This window comes from Girardinichthys multiradiatus, chromosome X (assembly GCF_021462225.1).
Source record: "Girardinichthys multiradiatus isolate DD_20200921_A chromosome X, DD_fGirMul_XY1, whole genome shotgun sequence".
Taxonomy (NCBI): Eukaryota; Metazoa; Chordata; class Actinopteri; order Cyprinodontiformes; family Goodeidae; genus Girardinichthys; species Girardinichthys multiradiatus.
In genome coordinates, this window is record NC_061817.1 from 25,108,966 (window position 1) to 25,131,220 (window position 22,255).

The 22,255-nt window shown below is 37.7% G+C and overlaps 1 protein-coding gene across 5 annotated transcripts in view; it reads right to left on the bottom strand.

Moving 5' to 3' along the window:
• Positions 1 to 22,255, bottom strand: part of LOC124863142 (brain-specific angiogenesis inhibitor 1-associated protein 2-like) — a 77,847-nt gene that overhangs the window by 44,222 nt on the left and 11,370 nt on the right. For all 5 annotated transcript variants that reach the window (XM_047357389.1, XM_047357391.1, XM_047357388.1 and 2 more), the window contains exons 2-3: positions 12,054 to 12,129; positions 6,757 to 6,843 (exon numbers count right to left, since the gene is read on the bottom strand). In XM_047357389.1, the coding sequence (XP_047213345.1) occupies positions 6,757 to 6,843; positions 12,054 to 12,129 (163 nt within the window). The remainder of the gene's footprint in view (positions 1 to 6,756; positions 6,844 to 12,053; positions 12,130 to 22,255) is intronic.

The window sequence follows — 22,255 nt, forward strand, 5'->3', positions numbered from 1 at the left end:
ATATTGTGCAGCTTTCGTTAAATGAGGTAATATGCTGTCAATTGAGCAAACAGGTAAAAGGGGCATACTGTGACTTCATTGAGTGCTGGAACTGCAAAATCCATTTTTTCCCTCACCAACAATCAAGAACCACTGAGTTGCTTAGCAACATAATGGTTTGTGTGTGTTATAACATGAGTCATTATGAGCCACAGACAGTAAGCCGTTTCTGCTGTTTATACATACCTTTATCCATACTGCAACTTTAGGATACCTAAACTGTTAACTCTCCATACTGTATTTGGTTTGACTTAGAACCTTAAATACTGCAACACCATCTGATCTACCTGCTTCAGTTAAAATGTTTTAGCAAAAAGTCAAGGGCAAAATGAATGTGTTAGGATGGAGATTGTAGGGGGCACTGGTTTCCCATCATGCAGTGTGTGCCTCAGAAATAGAGCAAGAGAAAGCAGGTACTCCAGGGAGGGTGGCACAGAGCTAAGAAAAGAGCTGCTCTGCTCTCATTTAAACAGGGACAGGTGCTAGAGGAGGAGCAAGGTAGGCCACACTGAAGATGGAGTGACAGAAAGAAGAGACAGGGAGAGCTGAGGTGAGCATACTCCTGGGTGTTCACTCGAATGCAGCATGTCAGATTCAACACCTCATCTGCCAGTCTAAACCTTTTGCTCCAGGTTATTAATTTGTAAGCTGCAGCAATTTACCAGCAGAAAACACATGTGAATGTCCCAGACCCATTAACCTAAAAAGACATTCCTGCGTCATCATTTGTAGCCTAACTTTCCCTGTGTATCCCTCTTTTTTCCTTGAGATAATAACTCAAGGGGCAAATTACTTTAATGTTTAAATATGTTCCAGATTTATTTTTTTATTTGTTTTATTGAATGTTATTTCTCCAGAGACATAAGTTAATGCTGCATAATACATTCTCTGTTATTGAGATGCGGTGATTAGTGAGGTTCAAAAAGGTAAAATGAGAGGAGAGTGAGATTAGGGAAATTTATTTAGCTGGTGAACTATTTAATTTTGCTAATGTTTATTAGAATATTACATAAGACCAATAAAATGATTTGTACAGAAATTCTATGACTCACTTAATTAAGGGGAAGATTGCTTACTTTCGGAGAGTCACCAACAACGTTCTGAAGTACAGTAAGCTGCAAAAGGTCTCTGCTAAAGAAGCACATTCATTGACAGTTGTGTGGTAGAAAAAAGTGCAATAGCAACAAGGATAACTGTAGCTTTGAGAGGCAAAGCCTATTGCCAGTTTGGGGCAAGATTCACACAGCATGCAGCTGATATTAGTGCTTTGAGAGCCACCACACACAGCACCCAGGACATGGGCTACAACTGTGGCATTCCTTGTTTTAAAAGTGCCTAATGAACCAAAGACGACCTGACCTAAAAAACATAAAAGGCAGATCAGCTAATTTCCTTTGTGGAAAAACATATCAAATTGCATTTGATAAAGCAGTTTCACCTCCACAGAAACTGCTTTAGATTCTAGTCATATTTTGATGTCAGCTGACTCAGGCATCCAATGTAATGGGTCTCCTGGATCTTACATCTGCATTCGAATCTGTTTATCACAATATTTTGATTAACAAGTTCTGGGATGTAGTCATTTTATCAGGCGTGGCTCTAGAGCTCTTTAACTCTTGCAGAACAGTCAGTGCTTTTGCAAAACAGATCATTTCAGACCCCAAGAGCCTGTCGTGTGACATACCACAGGGTTTAATCTTGGGACCTTTTCTCATTATTTTGTATATTTTCCTTCTAGGCAAAATACTCTGGCAATAATTTTTGTGCTATTGTTCTTGTAAGCCAACTGAAAATTCTCACTCACTCACTCACTCACTCACTCACTCACTCACTCACTCACTCACTCACTCACTCACTCACTCACTCACTCACTCACTCACTCACTCACTCACTCACTCACTCACTCACTCACTCACTCACTCACTCACTCACTCACTCACTCACTCACTCACTCACTCACTCACTCACTCACTCACTCACTCACTCACTCACTCACTCACTCACTCACTCACTCACTCACTCACTCACTCACACACTCACTCACTCACTCACTCACTCACTCACTCACTCACTCACTCACTCACTCACTCACTCACTCACTCACTCACTCACTCACTCACTCACTCACTCACTCACTCACTCACTCACTCACTCACTCACTCACTCACTCACTCACTCACTCACTCACTCACTCACTCACTCACTCACTCACTCACTCACTCACTCACTCACTCACTCACTCACTCACTCATTCACTCACTCACTCACTCACTCACTCACTCACTCACTCACTCACTCACTCACTCACTCACTCACTCACTCACTCACTCACTCACTCACTCACTCACTCACTCACTCACTCACTCACTCACTCACTCACTCACTCACTCACTCACTCACTCACTCACTCACTCACTCACTCACTCACTCACTCACTCACTCACTCACTCACTCACTCACTCACTCACTCACTCACTCACTCACTCACTCACTCACTCACTCACTCACTCACTCACTCACTCACTCACTCACTCACTCACTCACTCACTCACTCACTCACTCACTCACTCACTCACTCACTCACTCACTCACTCACTCACTCACTCACTCACTCACTCACTCACTCACTCACTCACTCACTCACTCACTCACTCACTCACTCACTCACTCACTCACTCACTCACTCACTCACTCACTCAGCAGTCTATGCTGCTTTTCCAGCTCTAGCAATTTTGCTAACATATAGTTCAACAACTATAAAAGGTGCCATTAGTGTAATGACACAAAACAACTAAACGTTATGCAGAAGTGTATTTTTGCAAATTACCTTGGCCTGGACTCAGGTTGTATATAACTAGCCCTTTTTTCCATAAAGACAGAGACTGGCTGGTTAGGACCATCATAATTATCATTTGCCTTACAAACACACCATTACCATTAAAGCCGCCAAAAGCCACAACTGTCACTAACAGAGTAAGAGCTCAAATGTTTTACAGAAAAAAATACAAGGGAGGAGGGCAGGCAAAACAGTGGAATAGAAAAGGAAGAGTGGCAAATGGAGATAGAAAGCGGGACCAAGAGCCTGTGTTTGTATGTGTTAGCATGCATGTGCATGCATGAGTGCGTGGGTGGCAAAGTAACAGGCGATGATTAGCACAACCAGCGGAGGATATGTGGGCAGGAGTATGTGGGAGTACTGGGACTGGTGGGAGAAACAGAGACTGTCTCTTAAGGCTGAGATATATACAAGTAGATTCTAGGAACACTCAAATAATTTATGACACATAGTTTATGCACAGGAATCACACACAAATATAACTGCTATTCACAAAATGCATGCACTGTTATACAGTGGGATGGATTCATGTTGCAATACACCAGTTTTGGATGTTGATGTGTTGAGAATAACTACCATCAGAGAAAATTGGTTCACAAGATAATTTAAATCCTCATTTTAAGTGTCAATGACTAGTAAACAAAACAAAAATGGATCAGAAACGAAGGAGTTGCAAAGGAGCTGGCAAACCAGAAATGTGTAGGTGGGACCACTGGTGGTCCTTTTCTTACAGAGTTGTGGCATTAACAAGCTTTAAAAAAATAAGGTACAAGTTTTTATATGCACCTTTTTTGTGAGGTTCAATCAATATTAAATAAGTGCTCTTTATTAAAAGTCAATGAACTTTTAATAAAGTTCATTGGACTTTTAATGCAGTCAATCATGTGAATGATAAAGCTAACATTAACAATACGGGGAATTATGAAGATAAATTACATTAGGTCCCTAGTACATCTGTAAAATTATTTATACTCCATTATCTTGTAAAGAAATCAGAGTAAGTGAGATAAAACTATCATAAAATACAGTCTTTGAGGACATATACTTTTTCGACTCCTCATTTCAGAAATGTCAATTTCAGGGGTTTTTTGTCCGATGAGCCAACCCAAAAGTGGTATTTTCCACTAAGCTGGGGTCATCTCTGTTCCCTCCTGTCAGTCAAACAGGAAACTCTGAGCTTTATCCTAACCGGAGGTCACGATGATGCCACTGACCTCAGGGTGGAGGCTATAAAAAAGTCCCAGTGACTGGAAAATAAAATGCCAACTGTTCCTCTGGGACACATTTTACTGTATACAGGACTGCTGGCTTTAGGCATCAGATTGTATAAGTGTTGAAAAGGGGCTCACATCACAACTTTTTTCCGTTTTCAACTTAAAGAAACTCGGCCTATAAGATTGATTCTCCTACAGAAACCACAGCTTAAAATGTATTGATTTTCATACCGGGTTGCTTTCTCTCATTTGTCAACATTAGTAGTTGATGCATTTACATTATATATGCCTTGTGGCTTATTTACCTAATGTAAAACAAAAACCAAGCTGTTGCCTTACACTTAGCCATTTACAACCAACCATAGCACACTTGATCGTTTATAAGAAAATATGTTCAAGAAACAGGTGCTTTTTAGTTCTTCACACAAATGGTGGTGACAGGTGCTGTGGAAATGCACTTAATAAAATAAAAAAAGAAATCTTAAGAGCAATATAATTAAGTTTGAAACAGAACCTTATACTGGCTACAACATCATGACGTGCGCAATTCCTAAATTTACCAGGTCACTTTTAAGAATAAGAGTTAACCAACCCGAAGCACAAAAAGAAAACAGCACTAACTTAACATTTGAACCAAGCGAAAGCCTCACAGATGCTGCAAGACATTGGGATTGGGTCACACACTGAATAAGACATCCCTAGAGCACTTTCATGCAAGTCCCTGGTGGCTGGGCGGGAAGAAACCCAAAGTGGATCATGGCTCCGCTGAAACAAAGGCCCTGTCAATCAACAGCTAGCTCTAAGCAGTTAAAAGAAAAATCGATGCAAAGTGAATCTCTTTAGGCGTGAGCTGATTTTCTCTGTGCTGAGGACAACAAGTGCTGATATAAAGACACTAATCAGCTAGAGAGCTACTCATATGAGAGGGTGAGGCTTTACTTCAAGAAATGACTTGAGGGTCTGGATAATACAGACACCCAGATACCCGACTGCCATGTTGCAAACTTACAACTTTCTTCTGTTTTTGCTTTTTTGTCAAATTCAAAACGTTTCAGATCAAATATACTTTAATATGAAAAAAAGATGATCTGAATAAATAAACAGCTTTCAATCGATGACTTCATTTATTTAAAATAAGCCTACTCTAACCAGCTTGGCTCTATGTAAAATTTCAATTCCCCTGTTCAAGAAACATTTAGGTGAAAATAACCATACCAAGGCATTATTACTGCCACATTAGAGTTATTAGAACGTATAGAACCCATTTGAGAACATAAGGGTAAAAGATGTTAAAAAGTAAAACTTCAGACACAACCTAAATATGAAAACTAATTCACTGATAGAGATTAGTCTGAAAGGGGTTTGAAAAAAAAATTTTTAAGGCTTTGGAGCTCCAGTAAACCACTTTGAGAAGCACTATCCAAAAACTGGAAAAACATAGAACATTTCAAAGACTCAATTCAAAAAACCTTGATCTCACAAAATAACCCGGAAAATCAATTAAAACACTGCTGCCTCTTACCTCAGTTCGATCAGTTTTAAACAATCACAAAAAACTGTGCAAAAAGGTATACAGAAGAGATCCAAGGCCAAAAGTACAGCTGGCCAAAAAGAACCTGCAGGCCTGGGTCCTGTTACATTAAGCCCAACAAAGCAATCTAAAAAATAAATGTCATAACATGGGGGTTGTAGTGTAATGGTCTGGGGCAGCTTTGCTGCTTAAGGACCTGCAAAACTTGCCTTTTGTAATGAAACCATACGTTCCACTCTACCAAAAACTTCTGAAGGAGAATATCTGTCCATCAGTGGGGGCCTTAAACTCATGCACTTTGGTTTGCTGCAGGGCAATGATCTGAAACACACCAGTGTTTCTGAATGAATTCAAAATTCAAAAATTTATAAATTGATGATTTTGTTCAAGACTGGACTAAAATCAGAGCGAGATGCTGTGTCACATAAAAGTTATTGCAAGCTATCACAATGGCTTGATTGCAGTTTTTGTGCCCCAGAAGAGTAAATAGCTACCAGATTTAGGGGGAACTACTTTTTCACATAGAGCCAGGTTGGTTTAGATACCTTTTTCCTTTAACAATAATAATGAAATCATCTTCTGAAAAATGCATTTTGGGTTGTCATTGTTGGATATTAAAATTTGTTTAATGATCTGAAACCACGGAGCATGACAAAAGAAGAAAAAATCTGAAGTATTATGTCAGAGGGTAAATCATTTTTAATAACACTGAACATATTCAAGTACATACATCCCACCACAGTACATCACCTTGTTTTACATAATACCTTTTGCTTGAATAAAAACACAACAACATCTGCACTGGTGAAAATAAATCATGTTCAACCCACACACCTTACTCATCAAGATTTGTTTCCTGATTATGTCTTTGCTTGGTACACAAACAGCAAAACTAGTTTGGAACTGAAACGATTCTGGAGAAATTCTAATTAAGAAAAAAAAAAAAAAAAAAAACTTCCTTCATTCCACCAACACATTTTATTTTGAATGCTATTCAACACATAAAGCAAATGCATAATGACATAGGTTTATGCAGGTGTATAAAGAGGCAATGCAAAGCAAGACCAACGCAGACAGAGTAACAGATAAAAGTGACAACAAAAGCTGAGTTTATCTAGAGTATCTTGGTCACTTACCCAAATCTTTGGATCCCTGACTCTCACTGGCCAGTTCACCCATTCTGACCAAGGCATCAAAGTAGCCTTTTGCAGCAAATGTCACACCTGAAAACACAAAGAGTAAGTCCGCAGTTAGTTTAAAGGTTTCCAAAAAAACAACGTTTTACATATGAATACAGTCTATGTAAGCTGTTCACAAATTTTCTGGTTGATACATCAGCACATGTTCCTTATCCCTTAACTAAGGTAAAACAAATATGGCACATATATCTTTATGTAATTGATGCTTGATGGAAATGGGGAATTGGTTTTTCAACAGATCATCTATTGCATCAAAAGCTGATGCATTTGATTCAATGAGAAAAAATGCTAGATTATTATAACCAAGGTTTTTGGGAATATCAGTCTTTATTTTAATGTGTATTACTCTTTATATCCAATTAGGCATGAGTTGTATTTGCTCTACACCTTTCAAATAAAACAGTTATCAGTTGGAAATGCTTTAATTCCTTTCTCTAATTTTCTTCATATTGTATGAATGCATGTATGTATGTGCATGAGTGTGCATTCTACCTTTCATTTCAAATCCACACACAAACCATACTGCATCCATGTAATTTTGCAAATCAGTCTTTTTTTCCTCTTGGTAGTTAGGTATTTTGATGAGTTATAGAGATAACCACAAAAATTGTAAATATTATTTAATACAAACCCCTATTCATTGTTGACATGAAATATGACCCCTGATTGAACCAAAACAATTGGCAGCTAAGGTATAGATTTATTTTAGTCAAATCACCGCATTTCACCTAACCAGAATGCAAGTAGATTATATAAAAATAAAATATAAAATAAAATGTCCCTAAAAAGGGTGTGAAACAATGCACAGTCAATTCGAAACATTCCACTTCGCATGGCTACCTGAGAAAATTAAGTAAAAGGGACCAAACTATGTAAATCTATTCCAAAAGACCTTGAATATATAAAATGGATTTGTAAATGAATGGGTCAATTAGAGGTCCACATGTCTAACTGTATCCAAGACATCCACAGCATGAGCTCATTGTCTAAATGTTGAGTCAATTTTGAGAGGTCAGCCTTGAACAAATAAACTAGATTGTAGTAAAGCAATTTGGTTAGTGTCAGTCAAAAATCAAATATCAATTATTTTGAGTCAAAAATCAAGCAAAGCATATTACGTTCTGAGGCTAATTTAGATGTGATAGCAACGGGTAACAATGAAATCAATAATGGCACAACAAATTTAGCTGTAGCTGTAAAAAAATCCTTACAACTACATCAAGGAAGCAGCAATATATGCTGTTAACCACATGCTGTTACATGGCATTTTCTGTCTCCCTTTTCATTTCATCTCTTTTGTGAACAGGCAGACACCCTCACTTGGGAAGACCGCTGATTGAAGAATGAATTACTGCATATAGAGTTCTTTACGAGGATTCAACATGATGGTGGTGAAGATGTGAGCAGCGGCGGGGTTTGTTAGCTTGCATTAATATCCTAGATTGAAGTGAGTAATGTGTGAAAAAATTATATTCCTCCGTGGTGCTGATGAAAGATAGAGAGTACAACTTAAACTATACATAAAGTAATAGAACCCAAGGTCCACAATGCAGTGGCTCTCAAACATATTATAAATAATACTTAAATAAATACTAGTGTCACCATCCTGAAAGGCAGTATAAAATAATATTTGCTTACAAGGCTGTTAGGTCAGAAAAGCTAAAAAATATGCTGATCTGTAAGCCTTGCATGAGTAATTGAAATACAGTATGTAGTTTCATTTTGAATATGTCTCTTTGATTTTGAAATTTCCAAATTGAAAAACAATTAACACTTTATTTAAAAGTTGCAACACCAAGTTACAAAGTCTGAGTTTTCTGTTCAGCCATGTCCTTAAAATCCAATATGACGGACTTCCACGTAAATGTTAGTGATGGCTGCTGTAAAAAACTGTTTATCACTACTTCTGATGATTTGTGTGTTATCAAATCTTTCTCACACACAGTATTATACATACTCTTCTGGTAAAAATGTATGTGTTTCAAAAATGCAAAATGCTAAGAACATTTAATTATGATAATAGCTTGTATAAATAATAGTAATGAGCTTGGTCACTAAGAATACCTGTTGGTAAATCCCACTGTTATTCTGACTTGCAACTGAAACACTGTTAAGATACAAGGGTTGGACAATGAAACTGAAACACCTGTCATTTTAGTGTGGGAGGTTTCATGGCTAAATTGGACCAGCCTGGTAGCCAGTCTTCATTGATTGCACCAGTAAGAGCAGAGTGTGAAGGTTCAATTAGCAGGGTAAGAGCACAGTTTTGCTCAAAATATTGAAATGCACACAACATTATGGGTGACATACCAGAGTTCAAAAGAGGACAAATTGTTGGTGTACGTCTTGCTGGCGCATCTGTGACCAAGACAGCAAGTCTTTGTGATGTATTAAGAGCCACGGTATCCAAGGTAATGTCAGCATACCACCAAGAAGGACGAACCACATCCAACAGGATTAACTGTGGACGCAAGAGGAAGCTGTCTGAAAGGGATGTTCAGGTGCTAACCCGGATTGTATCCAAAAAACATAAAACCACGGCTGCCCAAATCACGGCAGAATTAAATGTGCACCTCAACTCTCCTGTTTCCACCAGAACTGTCCGTCGGGAGCTCCACAGGGTCAATATACACGGCCGGGCTGCTATAGCCAAACCTTTGGTCACTCATACCAATGCCAAACGTCGGTTTCAATGGTGCAAGGAGCGCAAATCTTGGGCTGTGGACAATGTGAAACATGTATTGTTCTCTGATGAGTCCACCTTTACTGTTTTCCCCACATCCAGGAGAGTTACGGTGTGGAGAAGCCCCAAAGAAGCGTACCACCCAGACTGTTGCATGCCCAGAGTGAAGCATGGGGGTGGATCAGTGATGGTTTGGGCTGCCATATCATGGCATTCCCTTGGCCCAATACTTGTGCTAGATGGGCGCGTCACTGCCAAGGACTACTGAACTATTCTTGAGGACCATGTGCATCCAATGGTTCAAACATTGTATCCTGAAGGCGGTGCCGTGTATCAGGATGACAATGCACCAATACACACAGCAAGACTGGTGAAAGATTGGTTTGATGAACATGAAAGTGAAGTTGAACATCTCCCATGGCCTGCACAGTCACCAGATCTAAATATTATTGAGCCACTTTGGGGTGTTTTGGAGGAGCGAGTCAGGAAACGTTTTCCTCCACCAGTATCACGTAGTGACCTGGCCACTATCCTGCGAGAAGAATGGCTTAAAATCCCTCTGACCACTGTGCAGGACTTGTATATGTCATTCCCAAGACGAATTGATGCTGTATTGGCTGCAAAAGGAGGCCCTACACCATACTAATAAATTATTGTGGTCTAAAACCAGGTGTTTCAGTTTCATTGTCCAACCCCTGTAGATTTGGTGTCATTTCCAGAACGAACTTCCAGAAAGTAGCCAGCAGCACCTGTCTCTGGTTCTGTTTTGTCTGCTTCTGTTCATAGCGAAAGTTTTGCACAAAATACTTTGGTTTTGAAAAGTTTCTGATAAAGGTTATAGTATGTGCCAGTTACAGATTCAAAACCAGAGTTTACAGAAATAAGATTAACAGATTAACTAATCAATAGCTTTCGCTGTCCTTTTTATTTTGGAACTAAATAAAGCACCCTAACAGTCTTAAAAAACAACAAGCAGCTGAACCCCATTATTCGAACTGTTGGTGTGCTGCCACCAAAGGTCATGCAGGGCAGATGGAAGTTTCAAAGAATTTCTGCCTGACTGTCTAACAGTGCCCCACAATTTCTGGGGAGTAATGGTCACTGCTTATAAAGGTGCATGCAGCAGCAGTGCAGGTGACAGACTAGATCTGTGCCTGGAGACAGCTGCCAAGTGTAAGACACATTTACAACAATAGAATGGCAGGAACAGGGTAATTCTAACTGACAAATGCAGACACAGACGAAGTCTTCCAAGTTGAGGGACAGATGCTAATGTTGGTACCAATTACAGCTGAACCAACTGCAGAGGACAGCGTGCGTTTGCTTTCACCTTTCCTGCACCGGTTCATTTTCATCATGGCAAAGAGACCCTGTGCTTGCCGTGATGTGGAAAGTGAAGGCATGTCAGCTCCTGTGACTTTGCACATACATGCCACATAGTTGGGTGAAAATGGTGGTGAGAGTTGAAACATCTCAAAGCAACAGACAGTGTTGCTGCAGGGTGTGGAAAATCAAGTGTACAATTAAAAGAATGGTTTACCAAAGAGCTTGGATCTATATTAACAGCACTGACAAAATGTCTGGTGAATGGTCCAATATGACAAATTGAGGGGATTACCAGATCTAAATGCAAGGTTTAAGAGCTTATTTCAAAGTCCCATCACTTAACCTTCACACTAAAGAACAGTAAATACCAAACATTTTAATCAGGGCATAAGAAGTGATCATACATTTGCAGAGTATGTTTTTTGTTACAGTTGGACTAACCAATTTATTTTTTAGACCTGTTAGGAAAAACTGTGCAATTAAATCATTCACTGTGTTGTAAAGAAAAGAAAACAACCACATCCAGATCTTGCAGGCCTACAAATTAAACTCATTTGGCATTAGTGGTGTTGAATATTTTCATAAATTGCACCATATGGATAGAAACGGGTCCTCAAACAGTTGTTAAGTCCCTTAGGCTGAGCCAATTCTGCAAAGTGGGTCTTTAATGGCTCAGTGAACCCCTACCAGTTTGTTCCTAAGGCACACCAAGGCCAGGATTATTTATTGTGTGTGTAAGGGAATAGGAGTGCTGGCCTGGGGAGGGAGAACAATCTCAGCTATTGTTTTGGCCAGTTTAATTCGTGGGGGTTGGGGTTGTGTTAAGGTTCAGGGGTATTTTGAGAATACACTCTTTTGTTGCACTAATCCAGAAGGAAATGAAAGATCTCATAAGACAACCACCATTGCTGAAAGTCTTTAGGCATAAAAATCTAAGTATCTGAAGTGAACCTGACTGCAAAAAGAGTGCCATCTTTTGTTCTGTTTCAGATTATTTTTTGGTGCTTTTTTTTCTTTCTAAGTAAAGGATACACGAAATGATAGAGTCACTGCCCCTCATTATAAGGCGTGGCCACACTGCATGAAAATAAAGCTAATCCAGCCTTCGTAGAAAACAGAAAGACAGGTAGATACATGAAAATGAAAAAGAGAGTGCTGTCTTGGCTGAGTTCCTAAACCTGCAGTGAAGAAGAAAAAAATGAATGAAGGAAATGAACGGACTCACTGGCAAGGGCCTTCTCATAGTTCTTCCCCATGGCAACAAAGTTCCGTAAGCAGGGGTTGAACTGCTCCATGATGGTCTGAAAGCAGAAACAACACATTGTTGGAGGATGAAAGGCTCACTTATCACTACAACAGGGTCAAGAGAACAGAGGACGTCCGCCTTGCTTTACTCACTTTGTTTCTTTCACTAGCCTCCTTCAAGTCAACAAAATAAATGTAACAAAGAAAAAATACATGCATAAACAGTAAAAAGTTTCATTTTTACATGGCATGTTGAAAAGCAATTTCCAGTTTGAAAGTATGTTATTGGTTTTAAGACTGACTGTGTGAAACCCTCTAAAATTTGACATTATAATATTTCCAGGGTTTAGATTCCTTTTAAATACAAACCTAAAACAGAGCTGGGTTTTCTCAAGTTTCATATTCACTTTCATCCAACTATAGCTGCATGCTGTCAGTTAGCTAGCTATGCATGTATAAGTGAGTCAGGGAAATCATCCAAACACTTTGTCTGAAATAGATAAAAAATTTGCTACTTTGCCACCCATCACTCTTTCTTAAGTAATGCTCATGAAATGTAGGAAGAACATTATCTGGCCATAATAACTTGCAAGTATCACTTTTCAGGATACTAGTATTACTTTACAAGGATAAGAAATAAAAAGAACATTTGTTCAATAAGCCAGTTACTTAAACAATTTCCCAGGTTTTTATTTTTGTTTTTTGTTAGATTCACACAGTGTTGTATATACTAATAAAATAATTAATTATTTTATAAGAATAAACAGAATCACCAGATAATTAAGAATAGCGTACTGGTTCTTCTGTGGTTTAGCTGACTCAGGCTTTTCTGCAGTTTTTTATTTTTTGGTTTATTTAATTTATTGCATTTTCTGCCTTTTAATGCAACCTTCAATATTGATGTACTCTCATTTTTGATTTTGAAGCATGTTGAATTGTACAAACAACAATATAGAAATATAACTAAATCTCAAGAATTAATCATATCTTCCTCAGTACATGAGACTAACTTTGTATTTCAACCTTAATCTGTATCTATAGACAAATGTAAAATCACTGGCATGAGAACATGACATAGCTGATAGCCTTTAAACAGCATGCCAGGTAACACATTCATTACTGCTCTACATGAAAAAAATACCTATAAGTAAATATGTTGAAACATTTTACAGCTATAATAATCAACATTATAGCAGTACATAATGTTATTCTAGCAGCAGTGGTAATAATGCTTGCATAACTGTCTTGAAAAAAATAAATAAAGCCCTAAATAAAGTGTTTTTGTGAAACAGGATCAACATATCTTTCTGGGATGTTCATAACGTGTTGACTCGGTGTATCCTCATATGATTTCATAATAGCAATATATAAAATAAATTAAGAGCAGGAATGGTACACTGCATTGGTGTAGATAAACTAAACAGCAAATGAAGTCCCTCTCGATGCCCGATAGATGTAGATAAACCTGACTCTCTCAGCAAGAGTTTAATGTGCTTCTCATCTACCTCTCCTCTACTTCCTTCTCCTGTGCTACTCCAGGACTTCTTCCAATTAGTTGGTCCCTAGTCAAACACTCAAGAATAACCCGAGGACAGCAAGACAACCACAATAGTGTTGCAGCAGTAACAGCACCAACACAAACCACCAATACTGTGAAAGAAAGCTTAATCATCTACTTCTCGCCTGAATCCACACGGTGGCAAAAAGAATATGCAATGTGTCATCACTGACAACCTGAAACAACCCCATCAGCCCATCCTCCTGCCTCAGTTAGCTTCAGCACTTTCACATTTCCTTTATTTTTGCTCTCTGTCTGCTATTTTTAATGAGAGCCAAGAGTTTGATGAAACCACATGTTTGTGTGTGTTCCTGCTGTACTGCCAAGAGATGTAGTTCGGGTGGCCTGAGTGGTGCATAACCCACCTACAATGTAAATATCAATGACTCACACTTAAACAACTCATCACCTTTCATTAACAGTAACCTGCCAACAGTAACTTCTGTTTTACAGTACCTGACTGTGTGCAAATAGAAAGTATGCACAAGCGGACAAAACTGCTTCACAGGAAGAGGCAGACAGTGACAAAAAGCAGCTCAGAAATGAATAAGCAGCAACTAAAATGAAAGGCCTGAGTAGGAATTGAAAAAAGGAGACATTTATATCCTGCATGTTTTAAATGTTTTCCTGCTCGTGTACAGGTGAGTAAAAGACTGCTGAGTGGCTGAGGCAATAAATTAATGATCTAGACAGACTTGTCTTAGATTTAACACCCTAAAACTTGGAGAACACCAGATCCTCAACAACAGAAGATGCCTTTTTTTGCTATATAAAGTAGTGGTATATATATAAATAGTTGTGGTACGTCATTCAGTTTAGAAATGTATGTGAACTTCTGAGCAAAAAAAAAAACAAAAAACATCTCCCTCATTATTGTGGTATTTAGCAAATGTAAATCTTAATTGGCATAAGACACGAAAAGTCTAACTTAAAAGTCATGATGAAAAAAAAAACAAAAAAAAACTACACTGTGAATTTATTTTACATTAGATTACCATGATGTGATGTCCTTACGCATTGCCTCACATATTTTTTTTTTTTTTTGGCTTTAGTGACCTTTATTGACAGTTACCAAACAGAAAATGGACAGAGAGGGAAAAGGGAAAGATATGCAGCTATGGTCCTAAGGTCGAATCGAACCCAGGACGGCTAAAGCCTCTTTAAATAGGGTGGCCGCTCCACCGCGCAATGCCCAACAAAATCCTAAATTTATTAAGAAAGAGAATACCTTTTTCTGTTTCATCCACAAATTAATTATTGGTATTACATTGAAATATGTTACATGGCAAATTATTAACGATCCTCACCATATCAGAGAGTAAAAACTGCAGTACTTGGAGTCAAAGTTGGACTGAATTATTCTGCACTGATTACAGATTCTTTAAAAACACAATTTGTGAAACCAAACTGTCTGCAAAAAAATAAACACACCCCAAAATCCTTAATGCGTACAAACTCTAGATTTTTAAAAGAGGGTGTAAAAATAAATATAAAAAAACACCACCTTTATTTAGGACAGGACAAAAAATAGCATTTTTACCATTATCGCTATATCATTGCAATATTAATATTCCAAAGAACTGCTTTAACAGCAATATGTATTAGCTAATTATTTAAGTACCATGCATTTAGGCTTTCTATGCCAGTTATATATTTGACAATGACTTTTGTTTAATGCAACGGAAAATATTTAGGTCGGCATTAGAAAAATACAACCAAGTTATCTTGTTGCAAAAACGGCAGATGTAGCGGAATGAAAAGATAAATTGTTTTTACCCAGTAGCCAGAAAACTTGCTATCATGGGTCTATGTTTGCAAAGTACCAAAACTAGAAAGACATTAACGAAGTTAGGTAGTTGCTTAATTATTGCGAGTCATATTATCATCGCAACGTTTGCCAACAGTATAACATATTGCATGGTTTCTGTTGATCACAAAATATCCAAATAGCAGTAGATAACCAAGTCAAATAATATTTTGGTAAAGTTTTAGAAAAGCAAACCTTTATAGCTACTATAATTACAGCATTCGTTTCAGCAAGCTAAATTCAGATGTCTTGGTTCTATTCAACTTATTTCCTCACTGGACAAGGTCAAGATTTCAGGATTCCAGTGTTTTCTGAAAGTAAAAACAGTACTTAAAAATGAAAATGTAAAAGAAAATAACCTAAAGAAATGAACATATTTATAAACATAATGGAGTAACTGTTTATTACAGTGTAAGGTGGCACTTTATTGTTTTACATAAATCATTTTAAAGATGTGATGAAGTGATGGCATAACTTACATGATCAAGTCTATGAAAACAACTTATGTTTAAGCAACCCACTTCATTCATCCTCTGGGGATTTATGTATCATTTACCAAAAGGCTTGGAAAATAATTGGGGGATTAATCCAACTCAGTTATGAAATGCCCTTGCATAAAATGTATCCCCGATCAGACTGTCTCTTGGAGGATGAAAGACATCGTCAAAAAACTTGGAAGGAAAGCATGGGCAACACTAATGCACACTTATTTAAGCACGTACATTAATACAAGAGTATATAATAGTGTGATGGTGTTTTAAAGTGGTGGGAGGATTACATAAAAAGGCTAGTCCCAGTGCACCATCATTACAGCGCTCTCTCCCACTAAAGAGATTAAAGGTAGCCGACACAAGCCTAGAAGTCTTTCTTGAACAAACTGCAAACAGGTTTTCTGACCCACAACCAGTGAACAAAAATAAGAAAAAAAAAACACTTAAACAAATGCAGTTACAGGGCAAATCTAATACAATTACATGATGGTTCACAGATAAAAAGTATTATATAAGAGAAAACATTACTATGCATTTTCACATTGCATGCAGCAGAGAAAAGACAATGAGGCAATCAGTCTTCATTTTCTGTCATTGTTGCTAAATTTGTTATCCCAGTTCTCCTGTGCTACATTCCTACCCTAATTGTAGAAGCTAATTGGGAAAATGGGGCCAGGAGACACTTGAGGTTGCAAGACACGGTGAAAGAGAGGAGAGGAAGTGGGAAGAATTAAGAAATAATATGCTGTATATCCACTCTCATTCTACATCATTTTGTATCATGTTCCAATTAAAGAAAATAATGAGCAGTTATGGCACCAAAGTGGTCTTCATCACAAGGATAAAATTCACTTATTAGAACTAAGGTAAAAAAAATTAATGCAGACAATTAAAAAGAGGGCATAAAAAATGTGTTCTGCGAAATTATTCAAATGAAAGTCTCAGTGCTGAGACATGGGAAAAAAAATAATTTTCAACTAGAAAGGCTGCAGATAAATGAAAATCTTAAGAATAAAGCAATTTTCCCCTCCCATCCAAACTGAATTAATTTGTAAGAAGCAGATGAAACAAGGTCAAAACATCTGAAGTCAACGGCAAATTCAGTTTGTGGAGCAGTCATTTATCTCTGCTCCTTCTTTCTGCCCTCCCCGGTCACACATTTAACACCTACACACACACACAAATATAATGACATGCTAAGGAGGCAATTTGGAAGTAACATCAGCTGATTAGAACCAGGGGGATTCGCATGTTGTAACAAGCCAAGATCCTATCATCTGTTCATTTGTGCCCTATGCTCACTCCTTTTTTTTTGGCACAGCAATCCTGCCTGGAGGGCCTGAAAAATCCCTAGAGCAGATAAAGAAAACACTCCAAAATGTAAAGAAGGATGATGATGTGTAGATTGGTAAACATGCAGATAGTTTTTGATCATAAAAAGCAATGTGAGTTTAGCAGAGTTGTCATTCCAGTTGACCTAGTCAACCTCCTTGGCAAACAGCACTGGGTCAAGACCAGACATGTCAGGATTGCAGTCTCTCACCGTTTTGGCAAGAATGAGGGGAAACCTTGAGTTACCTGGGATGGGCAACTGAATCCAACAAACAAATTTGCTTATTCAAATTATTTTAAAATAGTCTTTCTACCAAAATTTGTTTTGTAATATACAGCTGAAAACATATTTAGATACACTGCAGAAAGAGACAGTTTAGGTTGATTTAGGTTTCACATCAAATCAACCTTGCTGAATGTCAGAATAATGCAAGAATGAAGAAAAATAAATCGCCAAATAAGTCAAAGTGTACATATAATAACATTACTATGCCTTTAAGCAATTTGGGAAACCCCCAGATAACAAAAGAGCAAAGTGTACCGGAGTCAAATTCCTTGTTTGTATGCACGAAATTGGCAATAAAGCTGATTCTGATTCTGATAATGTCATGGCTTTATAGACAATATTGCAGGTTTAGCCACACCTGGATGCATTTTAAGACAACACATCAAAAATACTGCTTGCTTATGTGATTTCATGGAAATAATGAAGCAAAATCTGAGAACAGCTTCCATTAAGTTAAAGCTTGGTTGCAAATGGATTTGCTGAGTGACCCTAAGCATACCACCAAATTAGTTACGAAGTGGCTTAAGAACCACAAAGTCAATGTTTTGGAGCGACCATCAAAAGCCCTGATCTCAGTCTTACAGAAGATTTGTGTGACAAAACTGCAAAGGTGCGTCTCAATATGGCGGCCTACAAACCTAACTCACTGACCACTGACTGATCAGTTCTGTCGGGAGAAATGGGCCAGCATTCTAGGAAACTATTGAGAGAAGCTTGTGGACGGATACTCAAAATAGTTGTGGTAAGTCATTCAGTTTAGAAATGTATGTGAACTTCTGAGCAAAAAAAAAAACATCTTTCTCATTGTTGTGGTATTTAGCAAATGTAAATCTTAATTGGCATACGACACGAAAAGTCTAACTTAAGTTCAGACAGCGAGGAAAAAAACATTTTTATACACTATGTTTTAACTGTATTTGTAAATCACTTAATAAAAAGGAATGGGAGCCCACTGTCAAGACATGCTTATAAGAAAATCTACAGTACCAAGATGTTCAATTCAATCAATACAACCTCAGGGAAGCTGGATATGTACCAAATACATGTGGGTAATCTAGTCTTGAATAATCTAATACTCTGAGATGTCTAAACAGGATATGAGCTAATTGCTGCATGACACTGTGATTGGATTAAAAGGGCTTTGGAGTCCTACAGTAGGCCGAATAGCAGGCTTTAAACTGATAAGTGTGTGCGTGTTGTTGGGGGTGGAGGAGGTGAGGTTCAACAATAACCCGATGGCCTGTATGGTTAATTTCACAGCAACATCTGGAAAGTCCGTCACAGAAACAGTTTAGAAAACGGAATGTACAAAGACTGCAAACAGGTGACAAGACGGAACACATATCTGCCACAAGTGAAGTTCAGCCGATCCAATTCAATTCAGTTTATTTATATAGCACCAATTAATAACACATGTCATCTCAGGGCACTTAAAGTAAATTCAGTCAAATCATACAGATTCCAAGTCAAGTACATACATTCTAAATGATCCTAATTATCGAACAACGCAGATCAGATCAGATGAACCACAGGGAAGCAACACAGAAGCATGCAGTAAACAAGACTCCCCTGCTGATTGCCATCAGGATTATACATGCTGCTTGTAGCCAGAATGGGATGCAGTCAGTTTGGAATTCTCTCATGATTTAGATCATTGATTTCATGAAAATCCAGCTGCTTCTGTCAAGGTAAGATCAATCTAAAATGCCATAAGAAACCTTCTAAACATTTCCAATTATTTTATTGTACACAAACAAACACATTCCTATGCATCAACCTTTAGTAGAAAGCTATAGTGCTGGATATCTTTTGCAGATAAATTCTTTAGTAAGTTAGCACTGAGCTGAGTACTTAAAATCTAGTTAATATTTATGTTATTTTAACACTCAGCTGCCCTGAAGAAAAGCAGACAATATTAGGAGGTGCTGCTGAGTAGAGTGTATATCATACACTTTGTATGTACTATGTACTATGTATCTGACTTTTGTGAAGTGCCTTGAGATGACATGTGTTGTGAATTGGCGCTATATAAATAAACTGAATTGAACTGAACTTTGCCAGAAGCTTCTGTGGGCCACACTTTACAGTTGTTCATCTCCATCTCTTTCTCCCCTCAAGGGAATCAATTTGGTGCTAAGGCAGATACCAGCTGATCACAAATAGTTTGCCCTCTAGCTGTCACAACTAATAAAGCCAAATTTGTTGCCATATTGGAAAGATGGCACATGCTTTGGAATGAATGCATTCCTTATTACATTTCGCCTGAGAAAGGCTAATTTAATTTCAGGATCAGCTCAAAAATAGACAAGTCGCTGTTTTGAGTTTTCCTTTTTTATACAAGCAGATGGTTGAGACAGCCAATCTAAGATTTACAGGACGGTTTCAGCAGCAAATTAGACTTTTTATTTATAAATTATTAATGAGATAAGCTTAAAGGAATGTGGATAACAATAGGTCTGTTTATAAAATCAACTATGCAATAAAGTCAACAGATTGCTCACAGAATGTTTTTTAGGAACTTGTATTCATGCCGACTAAACACACAAGGTAGTATGCAGTCCTTTCATACCTAAAGCTTGACTATAGTGGACTATGCACTGTGTTTGAACTCAAAGCAAACAAAATGATGGAATTTGGTGAAGACATGAGAACTCACAAAGGGACCTTTTTTGACATTTTAACACTGAACAGAGAGAAGACATCTCTTCAGAATCAGGCTCTTTTCCTTTTGTTGCAGGAGTCTACAGAATATTTCATTGTGTGACAAATTACTCACATCAAACTCAGACAGCATCGCATAAGGGGACAGACCAAAGACTTTCTGATCTCACAGATATTGAAGCTGCCATTTTATGCAAGTGACCAAGCTTTTCGTAGCCTTTGAGGCATAAGAGACTGTCTTGAAGAAAAAATATTTAAAGAAAAAATCTTTTGTCTTCTTGATGTGGAAAGATATTGGTGTAAGTCAATTAATCAGAACATCAAAATGTTAATTTATTTCAGTAACTCACAGAAAGTAATGAAACTCTAATTATACACGTTCATTACACATAGTAAAACATTTAGATCCTTTTGATTATTAGACCTAATGGAAACCCCAAATTCTCAGAAAATTTGAATGTAACATGAGACCAATAAAAAAAGATTAATAAATAAAAAGATTAAATATAAAAATGTGATGTTTTGGCTGACATAATCTTGGGGGAAAACTATTGACTTGACAGTTATTCATAGGACAGTCACTGACACCGTATCCAATGAGGGAAAAACACAAGAGGTTATTGCTGCATCCAAGCAGGTTAATGAAAAGTTGAGTGGAAAAAAAAAAACAGTGTAGAAGAAAAGGGTACAGAAGATAAAAGGGGTAACCACAGTATTGAGAGGAATGTGAAACAAAGCCCAGTCAGTAGTTTGTTGGACTGTGGCCGGAGTCAGGGCTTCAAGAGTCATCACACACAGACATATCCAGAATTCCTTCCTTCTTGCATTGCTTGTGATAAGCCACTCCTGAACAAGAGACAAAGCTGAAAGAGTCGTACCTAAGGACTGTTGATCAGTGGTCCAAAGTCCTCTTTCAGATGAAAATGAATTTTGCATTTCTTTTGAAAAACAAGCCGTATTATGAGACATATTCTCCAGAAATTGACAGAAATAAACATTTGAAATTCATTATTCTATGTCAAATCAATTTATAAAGTGTGAACTTCACTTTTGAAGGTGAACTACTTAAAAAAAAGATTTTTCAATGCTATTCCAATTTAAGGAGGTGAACCTGTAAGGTAAACCAAACAGAAGAGGCTGGGGAGGAAAATCTAACTTCTTGAAATATGTATCACAAATTCTATTCATCTATAATAACAACTGATCGAGGGCCAGTTACCAGTTCCAAAGACTCTTTTCAAAACTGCTTACATTTTCCACCCTACATTTGCTATGGTTTTGTACCCTTTTAATGAAATGCCAAATAAAATCAGTGAGTGTGCAGATAATAGAGTAATGTAGCATTGACCTTTACCAGTAGTTGCTGCGCACTGATTGTCAGCTGGCTGAAATAAGTCTCTTACACTTTTCCCAAGCTTACAAAAAAGACAAATAGAAAATGTATACAACATGAAATATAACCAGTTATTAAAAATGGTAAATGGACTGAATTTATCTAGTGCTTTTATAGTCATCTTGACCACTCAAAGAGCTTTACACAAGAGCCACATTGCCCCAATAACACTTAAACACACACACACCATACACTAATATGCAGATCGGTAGGCAATTTGAGATTAAGTGCCTTGCACAGAGGCACATCGACATAAGGCAGGAGAAAGCTGGAAGGAAGCTGGAATCGAACCCACAACTTTCAGTCACCTAAAAAAATTATCATAGTATTTAAAACAAAAGGAATGCAACACAGCAATCTTAAGCTTATACATATTCCATAATACCAGAGGAATTTGTTCTTTCCCTCAAGGTGGCAAGGTGAAGAACAAAGTTATTTAAACCTATTTAATAGTTCACAAGAACTCAAGTGCAGAACTTCTGGGAACTCCTCATAGGTCCCTATCATTGCAGCATTTGTCATTAAATGGCCGTGTCCACTCCAAATTTCTGACTAATCAATGACTAAGCATTGTTTGCCAGACACCACAATTAGCCTGTCTGTTAAGCAACTGCTTGCAGGCTAGTCACTTGAATGGACCCAAATAAACAACTT